The sequence below is a fragment of the Echeneis naucrates genome, chromosome 17, assembly GCF_900963305.1.
Source record: "Echeneis naucrates chromosome 17, fEcheNa1.1, whole genome shotgun sequence".
Lineage (NCBI taxonomy): Eukaryota > Metazoa > Chordata > Actinopteri > Carangiformes > Echeneidae > Echeneis > Echeneis naucrates.
In genome coordinates, this window is record NC_042527.1 from 15011534 (window position 1) to 15027971 (window position 16438).

A 16438-nucleotide genomic window follows, 5' to 3' on the forward strand; every position below is an offset into this window, starting at 1 on the left:
GTGTGTGTGTGTGTGTGTGTGCTATCTAGAAGTATGCAATACTTGAGTAGTATAACACATTCCCAGGGTTGCGCTCTGTCGATCGCGAGACAAAAGACTCGATAAATCTGGTGATTAGTCATCTGAGGTTGTTGCTATGTGCGGTCGCATATTGCTCTTTGGATGTTTACTTGGGGACTAGCGTTGGAAGTCATGGGTGTGGATAGATATTTGTTTCTTGAGGCTATGGCATCTGTGAGACTCCAAAAAAAGAAAAAAATAATAATAATCTAAGCTTATTATGTTAGATCCTTAGCTCATTGTTAAGGCCCAAAAGAGTATGTGGCGTACAACACAAGATGCATTTCCGACACCCGTGTTGGGAACTCACATGCAACTGCCCCATAGAAGTCATCAGAGAACTCAGAGAAAGGTTGTGCAAACTTTATGTTGAAAAATATATGAAGGCATGTTGCATTAAATTTCACATATCCTACGCCAGGGGGTTGTATTATTAAGCATTTCTGCATTATGAGTTTCGGCAATAGAAGAAGAAACTTTTTCAATGAACTTCGGACCAGAAAAACTTATTTGGCAGAGAAATGGGCTGTGAAACCAGGCATAAAACCAAAGTCATGGTGGGCTACACTTACAGTAAACACGTGAGACATATTCACTAAACATGGTTAGATCAAATGTGCAATGTTACCAAAAGTACAAAAAACAACCAAAGAAAAGGGCCAACGTCTCCCATAAATTCACATTTTGAGGTCTCATTTACATATTTGGATGAAGCGTTAAATTTTCCATGCCATGGAAGGAAACAGTGAATGTTCACCCAGGCGAAGGATGTTGGAATAGCTTTTCAAACCCATCTAATGGTTTCTTTTGGCGCAATGAGCCGTCTGCTATACATTTAAATCATCGTGCTTTATACCTTTCTACAGAGAACAGAAATGGGCCTGCCGCCTTCACTTCCTCTCACTTAGTACCTGCAATTCAATTAGACTATGTCCAGAGTCTGATTATTGCATTATCTGAAAACTTATACATAATTAAAGGGAAGTAACAACGCTAACTGACATGACTCGTTTATCTCTCTCTCCAAGTCAAGAGCATTACGGCAAAGACTCTTACGTAACTCAATCTGCAGTGTTCCTCTGCTGATAACAAATCGATGCCAAGATTAATTCCCTTATTTAGAGGTAAGTTATGGTTAACCCCCTCATATGTCTCTGCAGACAGTAAGAGGAGGAAAAAGACACCAACAGCTTTTATTGGCCGTATGTTTTGAGCAGGGGGCCCTCGGAGTTGAAGATACTCAAATTTCCAGATTTCAGGGATGGAAGCATACATTTCCCAAAGCTCACTATCAGTGACAAGAAAAAAACAACTCCTTGATTCTTTGCGCAATAAGCTCATATTTCCCGTTTTTTTGAGTGGCTGAGATTTAGGGGGAGATCTGGAGTGAAATATCTGATAAAGACTAAACCAGCAGTGCACATATGTGCATTCTGTGGCGTACAATATTCCTATGAACATACTTTGAAGTTCCTATTTTTCCTGATATCCTGTCCCCTTCCTTTGTGTGGGAGATGCATCAATGCATCCCTTAGAGAAAACATCTTGGGGCTTCAGAGGAAAAAAATTGAGCCAGAGGATAACCCCCCCTCACTTTCCCTCCCAGTCCCAGAGAATGCTACAACACAAGCCCCTCTGACATCTCAGGAAGTTGAGCTTTACTCCGGGTCAGTTCCATTGGGCTACCCTGTGATGCAGAACCAGATGGTAGCTGATTGTTGTCTCCAGAGGAGGAGGACAAGGGGATGATCTAAATCCAGCTTAAAATACTGTTGGAGAAAGAGAACTGATGCAAAGGAAGTGAGGGGGAAAAAAAGAAAATGGGCGGAAAAATCCTGGGTGGTTTGCGGTTTAACGAACCGAGGTGGTGGATGCAGCGGCCGGCCGTGGGGTCAAACTGTGGAGAGGGGGTGTAAAGCCTCACACTTGATGTATGAACGTGGCTGACTTTTCCCCTGGAGGCTATAACAAAAGGGACAAACCATGAAGCGTCCAGCTGAAGAACACAAGCAAATGAAAATGTCCCGCTGAATATGTCACATGTCCTCTAAACAATTCTGTGCTGACAAGGTTGGCTCTGCCTCGAGTTGAAGCACGGTCAGAGAAGTTTAGTCTGTTAAAAGTTGAGCAAAGTGACCAAATAAAGACCAAAAAGGCTCCTGTTTACGCTCCGCTCCTCAGAGAGACACTCCAGATACCTGTGGCTGGGCCCATCATAATGTTTACTCTCCACCTCAGTGTGAGGAAACTGGATTTAGGTTCTGCACAAACACAGGAATACAGCATGTGTACTCTCACTCCTGCATTCTGTGATCTACATTTTCAAGGCACATTTTCAGTCTATTGAGTCCACAAAAATGGCACTTCTGACAACCAGAATTGGACCACAGTTCCTTAAATCACTGGATTCAAATTTATATGGAGCATACTGATAGATTTATATGTCAGTTTAAAAAAAAACAAAAAACTTTTTTCCACGGGTTTCTAACCGTTTGGTGTTTTGCTTTTAATTTGCTTTTGATATATTTGCCAAGAGTTCTCTTTGTCACTACAGTGCAATAGCAGTGGACATATTTTTTCCATGTTCAGTGCAATAAAAAAAAAAAAAAAAGATGTTTAAAAAAAAATAACAGCAACATCTCTAACTGGAAACGCTGCCCTTCGTCTGAATGATTCACAGGCCTCATTGTCAACCATTTTCATGGGAAAAGGATCTTTGGGAACAAGCAGTTCCAATAAAAACTCCTCACATTGAAGTCTGTGAATTATCTGAAATAACAGACTTAGTTTCGGGAACAAAACATTCTACTAAAGTGTCATCCAGCTCCTCATTTCCAGAAAAGAAGCTGCGATACATCTACTCTATGACATCTCTCCAGCCTTAAAAAGTAGGCAAGACAACTTGGGCAAACAGCTGGTGAACATGGTGAAGCACTTAGCTGTTATGAAATCAGACCTTTCCCTCAGGAGGTAAAGTAAGCAACAGCAAACACGTTTATTATTCCATGTTTAAATAAGTAGCCGGCAACAGAATGACAGGCTAATGTGTTTGCCATAACAACTTTAGAAGGAGATATTACATCATTGGATTGGTCCAATTATCCTGTTAGCCATTTCACGTAGCACCAGCACATAGCAGTAAATCAAACAGGCACAGATAGAGAGCTTCGTTTATGGTCGTGGCAAACATCAAAACGTGACCCCGCTGTGGCAGGTTTGTCGGTGGCAGGCGGCTTTGAGGGTTTCTGTGAGTGCAGATTCCCCGGTGTTTTCATGCAAGATAGTCTTTCATTTTTAAATGAAGGATTTTACAGATGTCTGTGATGATGGTGTGTTGCAAACATGTCAACGCGGACCAAAATGTCAAACCGACGTCCACTTGGAGCTGTTGCACAGTGAAGTGAGGCCGCGGTCAGTATCAGTACGGTGTGTCCCTCCATCTCAACATATTGACATAGATGGTGCTTTTAAGTAGCCATTCCCATCTGCGACAAATGGCTGAAAATGTGAAATTGAAGCAAGGATTATTTTCATGGCTGCAACAGGAGATAAGTCAGAAAATGTGTTTATTTTTATCATTCGACTCTTTAATTTAGAAAACTAAATTTAGAAAACTAGCTCACACAAGGATTTTTATTGCGTTCATTCTCGTTATTGTTTAAGCTACTGCTGTGAATAATCAACATGCAAAACATTTATCTTAGTAGTCAACGTATTCATCAGCCAATAGCTATATCTGAGACAGAGGAAATACATAAACCATAAATGATAGAAGATGCCTTGAAAAAGGCATAAATCGCTGGGCCCCAAGTTGATTTATTGGAGTTAGTTAAACACAGCTGTGCTCCTATTACTCTCCAGCTGTGACCAGCATATGAAGCACCTAACAGGATGGCCTAAATATAAAGCAATGCAGATCATTAGTCAGATAATTCTTCCTTGTGCCTGGTTGGAAAGTCCATTATAGCTCTCTGCAGGGGTACCAAACAAGCCCACTCCTGTTACCCAAAACTCACACGACCTCTGCAAGTCCAGGCCCCATTTAAGTGCCAATAATGCAACCACCATCCTTCTGAAATGTTCCAACATTCAACCCACTTCCTCTTATAACGTCCAGGCATTCTCCCTATTGAAGCCCATTCAAGCCAAGACACCCTCCCTCCCGCCCCCACACCACCTCCCATCTTTTCTTCTACTTCTCCTTCCCTGTTAAAACTATACTCCTCTTCAATCCCACAGGAAGCCCGAAAGGAAGACTGGAGAGGGAGTGGGCGGCAAGCACACTGCTGCTAACTCACTTCTCTATGTGCCCCCCCCCCCCCCACCCCCCTCCCCTCAAACACCCCACCCCCTCTCCACAAACCGCCAGTTGACAAGAAGAGCAGAGGAAGAGAGCTAAGAGCTAAGAGAGCTAAAGGCAAAAAAGGAGAAAGGAAAAAAATAACAACAACAACAACAAAAAAAAAAACCCCACCACAACCAAAGAAACCCACACATTTCACACATCATTCCTGCAGGAGAGCAGCTGTGATTCGGGAATCCCCTGTTGGTTTAAACATTCCTAGTGCGGAGCAGCAGGCCCAGGTTGGAGCACATCAGCAAAAAGGACAGATAACTCACTCATAGGGCTCCTCTCTTCGTCTAAACAAAGGAGATAGACGCTCTTTGAGGCAGCCTTTCTGCTTAAGTGGTTTCTTATTTTTAGCCTGACTGCTGACATGCTCGTTTCGGTGAGGGTTTAACCGCGGCTTTGCGTTGTTGCCGGCCAACAACTCTGTTACTGCCTTAGTCATGTCTCTAGCAATTTTGCCTCACTGAGATCTTTGGAGAGAGATCCCATAAAAGGAATATTTTACAAAAGCCCGGGAGTCTGCGTTAGTGAGCTTTACACAGTTGCTCAGCCTTTACTCACCATTTCACTCTCTGCTTTACACATCAGCAGGCCCTTAAAACCACCGATGAGTAGTTTCTTCTTCATCGGCACTGCCAGAGGGCAAAAGTCAGGGACAAACTGAGCTCTGGGAATTAGTTTGTACAGCCGAAGAGCTCTCATTATTCTCAACACTGCGAAAGAGTTATTTTGTTACATGTTGTGTTGTACTTGCCAAAAGCATGACCAATTTAATTTGCACAGGAAAGCTCAGAAAAACGTAGTTATGTCTTCCTGATGACACATCAAACTGAAATGCCTGAAATGCAACAGGAGTACCACGGCCAAAGACTTGGGCCCCCAGAGTCATTGGTAATATTTTCAGAACAATTCCAGCTCCACTGTAGTAAGGCGAAGAGCAAGAGCTGACAGAAAACGGTGCTGGTTTTTCACCAAACACCTCTCCCACAAGCCAGCGGCTCAAATTTCACCCATTGTTAACGTGCCGGGCCTCATCCTGTTCCAGACAAGAAAAGCACATCGCATACGCTTAACAAAGCTCCGACAACGCGCTAGCTTGCTTTTGATGATTATGACTGAGGAGGGTGGTTGATTCAAGCCTGCCCCCTCACTACAGAGACACAGAGGGGCTTTTTCACAAGCTAGGGCCAGACTGTTTTGCGTCAGCCATCAAAGGCGTTAGACTTTGCAGGCGAGATCCTTTCCTCACTATCACCACGACGACACCACTGAACACAAGGACCTTGGCTCAGAGTCAACTCCAGAGATGGTTATTATCCCATCCAGAAAAAAAAATAAAAAAAATTAAGAGATCACCTTGCTCCTTTTGCTCTGTGTAATCGAGGATACACAATTCCATTATAAAAATATTTAGAGAAATAAAAGTACATTTTTCATCTCATTGGCTGAAACACAACACTAGGTCCGTTATGTAGCCATTGCAGAGCTTTCATGACCGTCTTCCAAATTCACAAAGTAACTTTTCAGCTCCACTTTCTGGTCAAAGTGGATGAGAAAGCCTCAAAAGAAACCCAAATAACAACGTCGGTAGCTGTGCACACTCCAATATTACATGATTGAAATCAAAAGCTGCTACAGGGATGTTGTGGTAAGAAAAAGTAACTTTTTAATACAGCATTGATAAGAGGTCCTCAAAGCACCCAGAGAAAGGACAGAAAAAAGTTTTACAGCTGGGAATATCTTCCATGCTGAGATATGATGAAAAGCTCGAGGACTCCCCCATAAATGGACATTTTGGTAAGATTGTTTTATCGGTTACAAACATGCTCAGCAGATGTAATGATGTTTCCAGCTCCAAATCCTGGATCTCATTTCAGAGCTTTTTCATTTCGATCGAAAGGTTCCAAGGATTTATAACCCAGGATAAATCTTGGACAGTTTAGATCACTTGGCAGTAGAAGACAATAAAGAAGAAATAGTATTCAAAATGCTGATTTACAAAACCAGAACAACAATAACAAAAGGAAAGGGCCATTTCCTCTGCCATTCTAACATGCATATTTCAAATACCTCCTGCCTGACTGGGTAAGAAACTCAGTGGGGTGTTTTTGTGTCCTCTGACCTAAGAGGATTGGTTGGCTTGGCCTGGAGAATTTTTAATCTCTTGGAATTGTTATGGCCACCTGATTATTGCAATAATGCTCAGATGAAAAACTTAACAAGCGGACTAATATAAAAAAAAATATATATATATATTGCAAACTGCCTCCTGATCAGCTCATGAAGAGGCTGTTTGTAGTGGGTATGCTGCAGGTCCAGATGCTTAATCCTCACTGACTGGCACCAGTCCAACTATGCTCTCCAGGGTATTTCTACCAGGGAACCTATACTCGCCACATAGCAACGAAGCTGAAGTGGTTTGTTTTGAAAATAAAAGGAGAAAGCAGAAGATATTGATCATTTATCGTTGATGCTTCCATTGTAGTGGGCTGTAATGTGATGCAGAGCATGGGAATACACTTAAAATATATGCCTTTCCCTGATGCTAGTGGGAAATCTCACATTAAGAGGGTAAATTCCTCCTTTATGGAAGAAAAGATTCCAAGTGAAGTGAACAGATTTTTTTTTTTCCTTTTTACAGGCCTCTGGCTTTAATTATGAAAACATGTGGTAATGAAGACGGTACGCTCAGAGTCCCAACAGGAAATTAAATCTGAGTTCAGCGAAGCCTTGGTGTTGTTGAAACTTACTAGGCAATTAGGAAAGGTAGTACACAAGGGGTGTGATGTTTAGTGGATGTTATGTTTTAGTGCGGCAGGAGTTAAACAAATCACTGATCACCTCTGTGGCCCGGCACTGCCACCGCTACCACATTATGAACAATGCTGTCATCTCGTTTTAAACGCCCAGGATGAAATACGTTTTACAACACTCATGAATCCCTGAGAGGTGATACTGGCTTGTAAAATGCTGGAACCGCGGAAGGGGGAATGGCTGACATCTTCTTTCGCTTCTCCAGCGCACCCTCACACAATACACTGCCAGCAGCGCCGTCATCATTGTTGCTGTAATTTGGACGGCGATGTGCCTGTAATTTAGTGGCTGAAGGAAGAAACTGTCCTATGGGCATGTAAAAAAAAAAAAAAAAAAAAAAAACTGCCTGGTTAAACATTTATGAACTGCGATTTAGCCTCACTGGCAGCCTGTGTCCAGACTGAAATACATAAATACAGAATATATCATGTACAATACAATGAATTGCAAATAAATTTGGTACAGACCTGCGTGATGTCCAGTGGATGATATCTAAAAAATGAATCCCCTGTTCTTTCCTGTGCTGGTACTTACTGGCCTCCAGTTAAGGACTTTGGTAATTCCCTTACTGTTCTTCTTGCGCTATCATGACGAAAGCAGTTGTGGTTTTGAGTGAAACTTCTGCAAGGATTATTCAACACATCAATAAATTATGGCCAAACATTTGTCAAGCTCAAGACATTTCCCATCAGCCCTGTCTGTACTTTGTATTTTTAATCATCAAATTCTTCGCTACTGAGCACATTATACCCGCTAAACATCTGGCATGTTAACATTTTCATCAAACTCTTTAAGCAACATGGACCTCAAGGCACTACTATGTCTGAGCACAAACTCAGAGCTTTTCTCCTCATTCATGTATACAAGACTACTTATTCTAATTCATTATCAAGCTCAACAACAGATAAATGGATTCTGCCTTTGACTTTCTGCAGCCTGCAGCTAACAGAGATGCTTTTCTCCTCATTGTTGATACAGGGCTGTAAAGTCATGTCTACATGGCAAGTTAAGGTCAAGGAAGACAGATAAGCCCGTGTCAAAGAAGACAACAAAGTCCCAAATAAAGAACCTTTTGTCCAAAGACTTTGGGGATTCAGCGGGAAAAAGAGGCTTTCATTCATGTTTGGTCTACACATGAGCGACAGGGATTGGATGTGAATGTTCCATGCACGTTTTCTTTCTCTTTGTAGGATTTTCTCACTTGCGTCTGTTCTTCCATTATCTCATCCGGTATCCCATTCATGCATATTGGCTCATTTTCAGCCTTCTTAACATTTTCTATAGGAGACACTCCTGTTAAGAAGCCCAGCACAATAGGCCGTACTGTACTGTAAACCGACATTTCAAGCTTTGCAGTCTGCAGTTTCTCAATACCAGGACCATTCAGAACGATGACAGGGGATCTAGGCTCGAATAAACCTGCAGGCAATATCTCTCCGCTAACAAGTGATTCTGCATGTCTGTGTTTACTTAGCTTATGAGAAACTTTGCTGACTCAAAGTAAATTCCTCATTTACTAAGCTATTTTGTTTTTAACGGTGACATCCAAATGCATTTAAATAAAAATTAAATGCCTCCAAAACCACTTGAGTTGTGTGTCTTTTCCTTGCAGGGGACAGAGTAAAGGTTGGCAGAGTTTATGAAGACTGAGCTACTTCCACCACTCCCTTTCAATGAAGCGTGTAATGCCCTAATGACATTTGCAAAGAAAACACTTTTTCATCAGCAGCCAAGCGATGAAAACTATCAGACAAGCTCAGTCAGGATCGCCCGCGAAAGACAAATCATTATGCATTCTAAGAATCAAGTAGACATCAGTTTTTTAATTTTAACATAGTCACCCACACCTTCGGTAAATGAAGTGAAGCTGAACAATTCCTCCGTGACCTTTGCACGTTCTCCACTTTTTAACGGATGCAAATATGGAAAAAGTGAAACCTTTAGACTAATAGAAGAAGTTCAAGCCAATACAAAGTAATGGCAAATAGCCTAATGCTTCAGGTTAAAGCTGATAAAGAGCTCCAACATCCTTATAGTCAGGATGTGGAGGAGGAAGCCCCCCCCTCATCCTTACACTCCAAAGGGGATTACAAATTAAACATCCTGGATCTCCATCCAAATCTCCTTTGAAAAATGCTGGAATTCATTTACAAAAATGGGATAAATTAACCATCATGCACCACAAGGTCCAAGCTGTTAGCAGTGACTCACAGCTTACAATTCACCATTTGGGACCGGAAGAGGGTACATGTATTTGGGAAGCAAGTTTCAACTACCACCCTTGAACCAATGCTTTCTTTAGAAATGCTCTGAGATGGACTTCTGCATGTGAAGCTATTGTTCTCTTCCCTGAAGGGGAATCCGCTTTTGGGCGAGTACTGCTCAATCCGGTGCTACTCAAAATGACCTGCAGGTCCTTAGAGAAGATGCCACGCCTACAGAAAGTCTTCAGGATAATGGTGAGAGATGCTAAAATGAAGCAGTAGAAACTAGAAGAAAGAGCTCACAAGGCCTCTTTGATGAACGATTAATAGAGGGCACAAGTTCTCAAAGCTCTCACTCCAGGCGTCTGATGTTTGTTTGTGAATCTTTGACTTTCCTGTATTTCTCCCCTGCTGTGATTTTCTTTGATCTGCACACCACCCCATCTGAGTCTTCGACATCTTGTACATTTGATATGTGATGCCAAGATCCTTACAGCTCAGAGCTGAATACAAATAAACCCAACCATTCGCTTCCAAGAAAGAAAAAAGAAAAAGCCTCAGACAGTCTGTTTGCTGTCCCTCTGAACTGAACTGAACAGAGGTGCAAATTTCTCTTGAGTTGGGTTTGAAATGTGTTAACGCAACGGTTTTCATCCAAGCTGAAAGCCTCTGCAGTGGAAACATGTTCCGTGCCCACTTTCCACCTTCACTACTGGAGCTGACTTAGTGTTTGAGTCTGTCCCAGTCAGACAAGACACATTCAAAGCAGCTTTGCCAGGCATATGAAAAACTGCCACAACAGAAATGAACTAGTAAACAAGGAAATTACTCCCTTGGTAGAGTCATCAGCATGCATAAAAAATGCAAATGATAAACTGGTCAATTGGTTTATCAACTAATTGCATTATCAAATAGTTCCCTATGACCCAGTGCGGTATCCAAAACAAATATGCAGATTTTATTTGGTTACCAGCTGGAAAGTAGACATTTGTAAGGACTACTTAAAATCTGCTGATACGTATTTTTATCCCCAGAAAAATGACAATTTTTTCGTGCTTTTCCATGAAACAGGCCAAATCCGATAAAGTCATGATGAGCAACACACTTTCATGTAAGATTGGCCTTAAGAGATAGACATACTTAGGCACAATCGCTCAACTGAAGCTGTGGCCTCTTTCCTCTTTTAACACGACTCTGCCCCCGATGAGATGGGAAGATATCAGAGGACCCTTTTTCCAACTTGAATTCCTGGGTCTCTTTCCACTGGAGGCTCTATGCATACATAGCCAGAGGATCATGGAAAGGCCATAAATGTAACGGATGGCTTTGTTGCCATGTACAGACAAAGAACGTCGATCAGTTCAATGAGTAACCACGTTTACTCACTCCCTCCATGTTGTGTTCTCACTGGATATATACAAACTTTAGAGCGGAGCCGAGAAGTTGCAGTAAAACAATTTTTTACTTTGGGTGGGCAGCCAAAGGAAGATCTTAAAACAGTCAGTGTCAGTCCTGCAGCATAATATTATGTGTTCATAAACAATAGATTCACTGTTCTCAGACTGTTAAAAGCAAGAAGAAGAGCAACAACAAAGCTGTTTCACTTCTGCGTTTCCTCTCGGTGACACGTCTAGCCTCGGGTGCGTCTGCTGCACGGCACAGAGATGGGCTGCTCTACAAAAGTATCAGTGCAGCCTGATAACCTGCTCTCTACAGAGGAACTATTGTCCTTGAGTGAAACCAAAATCCCGCACTATGCCGGGAGCTCTTTAAAATCTCAACCACTCAGACAGGGTGCAGTTTATCAAAGCGAGGAAGGAGGGTGGGGAGAAATTATCGTACAACTCCCACAGCTGAAACTCAAAAAAAAAAAAAAAAAAGCTGTACTTTCAACAATATCTGCAGCAGATGGAAGTCTGGCAAGGTCATCAGAAGACCAGCAGGACTCAGCAGCATCAGCAGCAGCAGCAGCAATAGTAAGACCAGGGCCGTTCTGAGCCCTAAAACACAGACTGGAGATTCTAGGATTACACAGGATGAGAATCTATATTTCACGGCCGACATCCATCTAATCCCATAGAGTGGGCTTTAATGAAAAGAAAAGGCATGGTTTTCTGAGAGTGATGGACGAAAAAAAATAAAACAGATGACTGATTGAGGGACTCTGGCTGTGAGAGTCCAACACAGTGCAGAGGGAAAAGCGCTTACTCCGAAAGTTGAAATGCTCTGCAGGAGTAAAATTTTGTCATGATTTAGCTCAACTTTTGCAGGTGTGCATTACAATGATGCTGGAGCTGGACTTCACCTCTTTATGTGGTATATTATCCTCCAATCCAATTCGGCCCAGAACTTGAATGACCTATTAACTCTGAAAAAGCATATTGATATAAGCGGGTTATCTTGTGACCAAAGTGATCTGGGGAGCCTTGTATTAGGGATTAAGGATTTATCCATCGACATGCATGAGATTAGTTTTATCTTTCACAGGTTAACTATCCACCTCGTCAAATGGAGGTTCTCAGGCAGGTTCATCTCAAATCTGCCCTTTAGGTTTATGCATTCTACAAACCAAAGATAGATGAGATCATTGTAAGAGAAATATTTCCACAAACAGCAAAATAAATGTATTCTCACCTCTCCAGTACAACTCCAGTCACAAAACAAGAGAGAAATTGATTCTGACACCGTTTAGCATTTCATCTGGGAAATAAATCACCACAGTTGTTACTTATGGTTGGATTGCAGGGTGAAGCTATGGGCATTGTTTACAGCCTTTCTCCAGACGATGACAGTTAATAAACTGAGCATGGCAGCAGATGGGACAAAGAGCTTTTCTATTATTCAGCAAGTCCTGTCTGACTCCCACGCAAGCCATCACACCTCACCAGGCTTCAATGCTGGGTTTGTTATCAAAAACTCTAATTCATTTCTTCCACATGATGGGACGGCAGCAAAATATGGACGAACTGATGGGCCAAAATGACCACCTGGCTGTTTACTTCCCCAATATGATTTTCATTTATTAACTTTTGGCTGGTGTGACACAAAGCAGGACCGAGCCTCAAATGTTACACAGAACCCGGATGTGTCAGTGGTTAGAGTTTTGTGTAACCTGTAACTTCACAAACTTGGCTGCCTGGCATTGGAAGTAATGCTTGATTACGACTGAAGATTTGACATTAGGTAATGCCCTGACATGCTACTCTTTACACTATTGCTCTTGGGTTTTTGATTTTAGAGAGGCTGAGACGAACAAGGCCGTTAGTTTTTAATTGGCCAAGCAAAATCGACATGAAGAAATTAAAAATTGGGCATTGCTGTATCTGTTAGTGTGTGTGTGTGTGTTTCACTCCACCAAAGGCTTAGTCTCTGAGAGTGAGCAACGCTGTTAATGTGATGATGAGCTATTGTCTCTCTTCAGCTCAGTGATGCGTGAATGGTGAAACTCTAGTTTTCAGACAAATGCATAGTAAAACGGGCCAAACTATTTTTTGCCCTGCATCGATTTCAAATTCTTCTCCACTTAAAAGTCTTTTGCCACTTCCTCGTGCAAGCAGCTGGCCAGATGTTCTCACTTGGCTCAGAGCAACACCAACGCTTTCAGAGTTTACTAAATTAGATTGAATATGCAGCCTAAAAAAAAAAATTGTGTATCGCCCCATTTGGTGGTTTTAAAATAAGTCAAAAGGATTACATGCTCCTTTATGTGTTGGCAAAATTACCCGTCCTCTTAAGACTTATAAACCCCCATGAAACCCTGTTGGATTATCTCAGAAATGCATTGGCACTGAGTTTAGAACAAGCTTGTATTTATTCTTGTTTTGACATTTTGGAGATACTTTGTTTTTTGGGCTTTACACTTAAATAGTCATACATCCATAACAGACGGATCAGGCTGCTGACAACCAGAGAGTTCGAATTAGTAATTTCCTTAAGTTCTTTCTGGTCTTTCTTGTTATGTTCAATAGCACAGCCTGAAGAGTTACAGGAAATGTGGGGGGGGGGGGGGGGGGGGGGGGGCTCTGACGAGGACCCTGCAGCCCCCTGTCCACAGGGTGCACACTCTACGCACTATATCAGCAGCGTCCCAACATTTGTAATCTTTAATCATCCTGCAAAATAGAAAAATAAACCTTTGGATTTTTGAAAATAAAAGTAATCTGATGTCTTGTGTTCAGGTTCCTTCTCAGACAGTCATGTGGTTTTTCTCAATCATCAAACTGACACTCAACAAGTATATTGTTTCAGGTATTGTGTGTACAGTCATTAAGGAATTGGTTCTGCTGCATTGGGTTTCATTTACAGTTAATTGGATAAACTCCAAACTGAAGGGAAAACTACAAAAACACATGGTGGCAGCCTCCAGAAACTCCTTTTGTCGATAATAAAAATGCATTATTGTGACATTTCTGTTTATGATATTAAACAACCCATCCAAGAGTTTGAATTTGAATTTCTTCGATTTCAAAGAAAAATAGCGTTCACATCTTGTTCAAATCAAGTTGTGGACAGTGTGAAAACCTGGTCAGCCACAGAGAAACATCTGTCTCAGCACCTGGACAAAAAACAAAAAACATTCAGCAACAACAGCTATGTCAGACCATATGGCGGCGCTGACACTGCCCTGGAAATGTAAACCGGATCAGTCGGAAAGGATGACGAGTAATTAAACCAAATGAAAGTTCATAGCATAACTATCATTACAGCTGCTCATTTCTAATCTTCTCTGGTTGCAATAAAATTCTCAAATCCTTATTTACTGTGGGAGACTTGCTGCTGCATGAAATGTGTGCTTGACTGGTTTGTTTAGAAGCCCAGAAATATTTAGGGACTCTGTCTTTTTGGCTCACAAACACTTCTGATTTGTTATGGTCCTTTGCAAAGCAGCACTGGTTGTTACTTGTTGGAGCAGACAGGAAAGATGCAACTTGCACGTGCACTGCTGGCAACAAATGCACTCCGCTTATCTACTTATAAGGAGGAACAACAGCGGGGATAACGATGATTCATGAGAATAGGAAGTTAAAGTCAAAGTTAAAGGAGTAAAGCAATACTCTTGGTCACTTTCTCTCCTGACATCTGGCCTCTATGAAGTATGAGTCACTCAGTCTATGAAGTTCCAAACTATAAGTTACAACAACTTTTCAATTCACCACTTAGGCACAGAGATATTTACTGAGCTAATTTTCCAGTCTTATCTATGTCAAATATTGGTATGGACTATACTGATATGGCGATTGAGCCTGAAATAAAAAAAAATATATATTTTTTTTTAAAGAAATTATCTTAAGATGGAAAAACATTATTGCATCATTTAACAGCACATTTGTTTGACCGTAACACCAGTGCACCACTACAGTTCCTGCTATGCTTTTAACAGTCCACACCACACTTTGCAGACTATTTCATATCATTTGCACACAGGAGAATACAGTGACTGCTCATGTTTTCATTTAATTTATCACAGTGAGAACTGCAAGTGCATTACTTTCCTTCTGTGTGAGAAGATGCTCAATATAAATGCATGTGAACAGCTGAGAGGGCTGCAGAGGGAGAGACAAAAAAAAAAAATCTGATGGGAAAATATGGTAGTGTCAGTGACTGCTTTGAGCTTGTGAGTGTGAGGAAAATTTACAAAATGAGTGTTTCAAGGTGACAGCATGCCCCAGTTTTAATTCTATTTTTGCCTGCAAACAGATCCAGAGCACTGAAGACAGAAAGCTCACAGCATGTTCACAAAAAGATGCAAAATATTTCATCAAGGGGCAACAAGGCAAAAGAACGCAACAAAATTGCACAATACACACCCCCTCCTTGCATCACTATCTTTAACGTGGTTCGGGTCAGTATACTTGGATCACGCAAGTTTTACGCAATTTTACGCACAAACTGTGAATTGGCGCAATTTGTTAAATGGCAAATCAGCTATTCTCCCAACTGTAGTCGATCGACAACACTGACAGTAAAAGGCTTAACTTTCCCGGAGGCTGTGTGTCGCTTCAGGAGGTCACAGGCTCAGCAGCCACACTGTGAGAAACTTTTCTCCCACGCTGGATCGAGTTTCTCTGCGGTTTGGTTCGAGTGAGTTAAAGTCTGTGATTTCTCTCTACGCGGTTTCTGTACAAGGCAGCAGAGGCAACGAGGAAAGGCGGAAGGCTTCTCTAACCGTGAGGAGCCCAGCGACAGGCTCTCTGTTGAAACAGCTCCCTGACATACCTTTCCTTTCCGGCAGGACGCAGGAGCCCAGACAGAGGAGAGAGGTGAGACTGATCCACTTCGCTAAACGGACTGCCATCGTGCTTTTTTCAAGCTCCAGGAGCGGGAGAAGGTGTCATTCCATAACAACAGGGCGCGATAATCCGCTTCAGGGAAACCTCGAAACAAGTCTTCAGAGTCTGCTTTATTCAGCCGTTCGGGCTTCAGAGACTTTTCCTCGTCTGAGAAAGTCAAACTTTGACTGCTCCTCCTCCTCGCAGATATCTCCCGCAGTCCGAGCTCAGCCGGAGAGGACGCGCTGCTGCCTGCCGTGACGTCAGAAGGAGGGGTGGGGGGAGGAGGGGGGGGGCTGTGCGCCTCGGCAGGTAGAGGAAGAGGAGGAGGGGTCAGAGTGGACATCTCACTGTCACATTGTCCTGTTTCCACAACCCACCTGATTTAAGGAGAAGTATGCTGTTGCCATCCAATGCAAAATGTAAAAATCATTTTGATTTCTGTTTTTTCTTTTTCACATGAATCAATGCAACTTCGATAGAAGTCTTGGTGAAGCAACCAAACCTTCCTTTCTTTCCACTATATATGTGATTATATACTACAATAAACAGGGGTCACCGTTTCCAAATGGCATAAAACATATAGCATCTTTACTGTATGTCTTCTGCCATTATTTATGACTTATCAAATGACGCGCAACGCCATCTGCAAAAGTAAACCTCTGCAGATGTTTTCTGCATCTCAAAAGTTGGACAACATAAAAATACAAAATGAGCATACCCGATTTTCTTTCTCTTTT

At 42.0% G+C, this 16438-nt stretch overlaps 1 protein-coding gene across 1 annotated transcript in view; it reads right to left on the reverse strand.

Annotated features, from left to right (window-relative positions):
• egfra (epidermal growth factor receptor a (erythroblastic leukemia viral (v-erb-b) oncogene homolog, avian)) overlaps window positions 1-15919 on the reverse strand; it is a 36626-nt gene extending 20707 nt beyond the window's left edge. The window contains exon 1 of the mRNA XM_029524083.1: window positions 15646-15919. Within this exon, the coding sequence (XP_029379943.1) occupies window positions 15646-15724 (79 nt within the window). The 5' untranslated portion in view covers window positions 15725-15919. The remainder of the gene's footprint in view (window positions 1-15645) is intronic.
• Window positions 15920-16438: the final 519 nt, after the last annotated feature.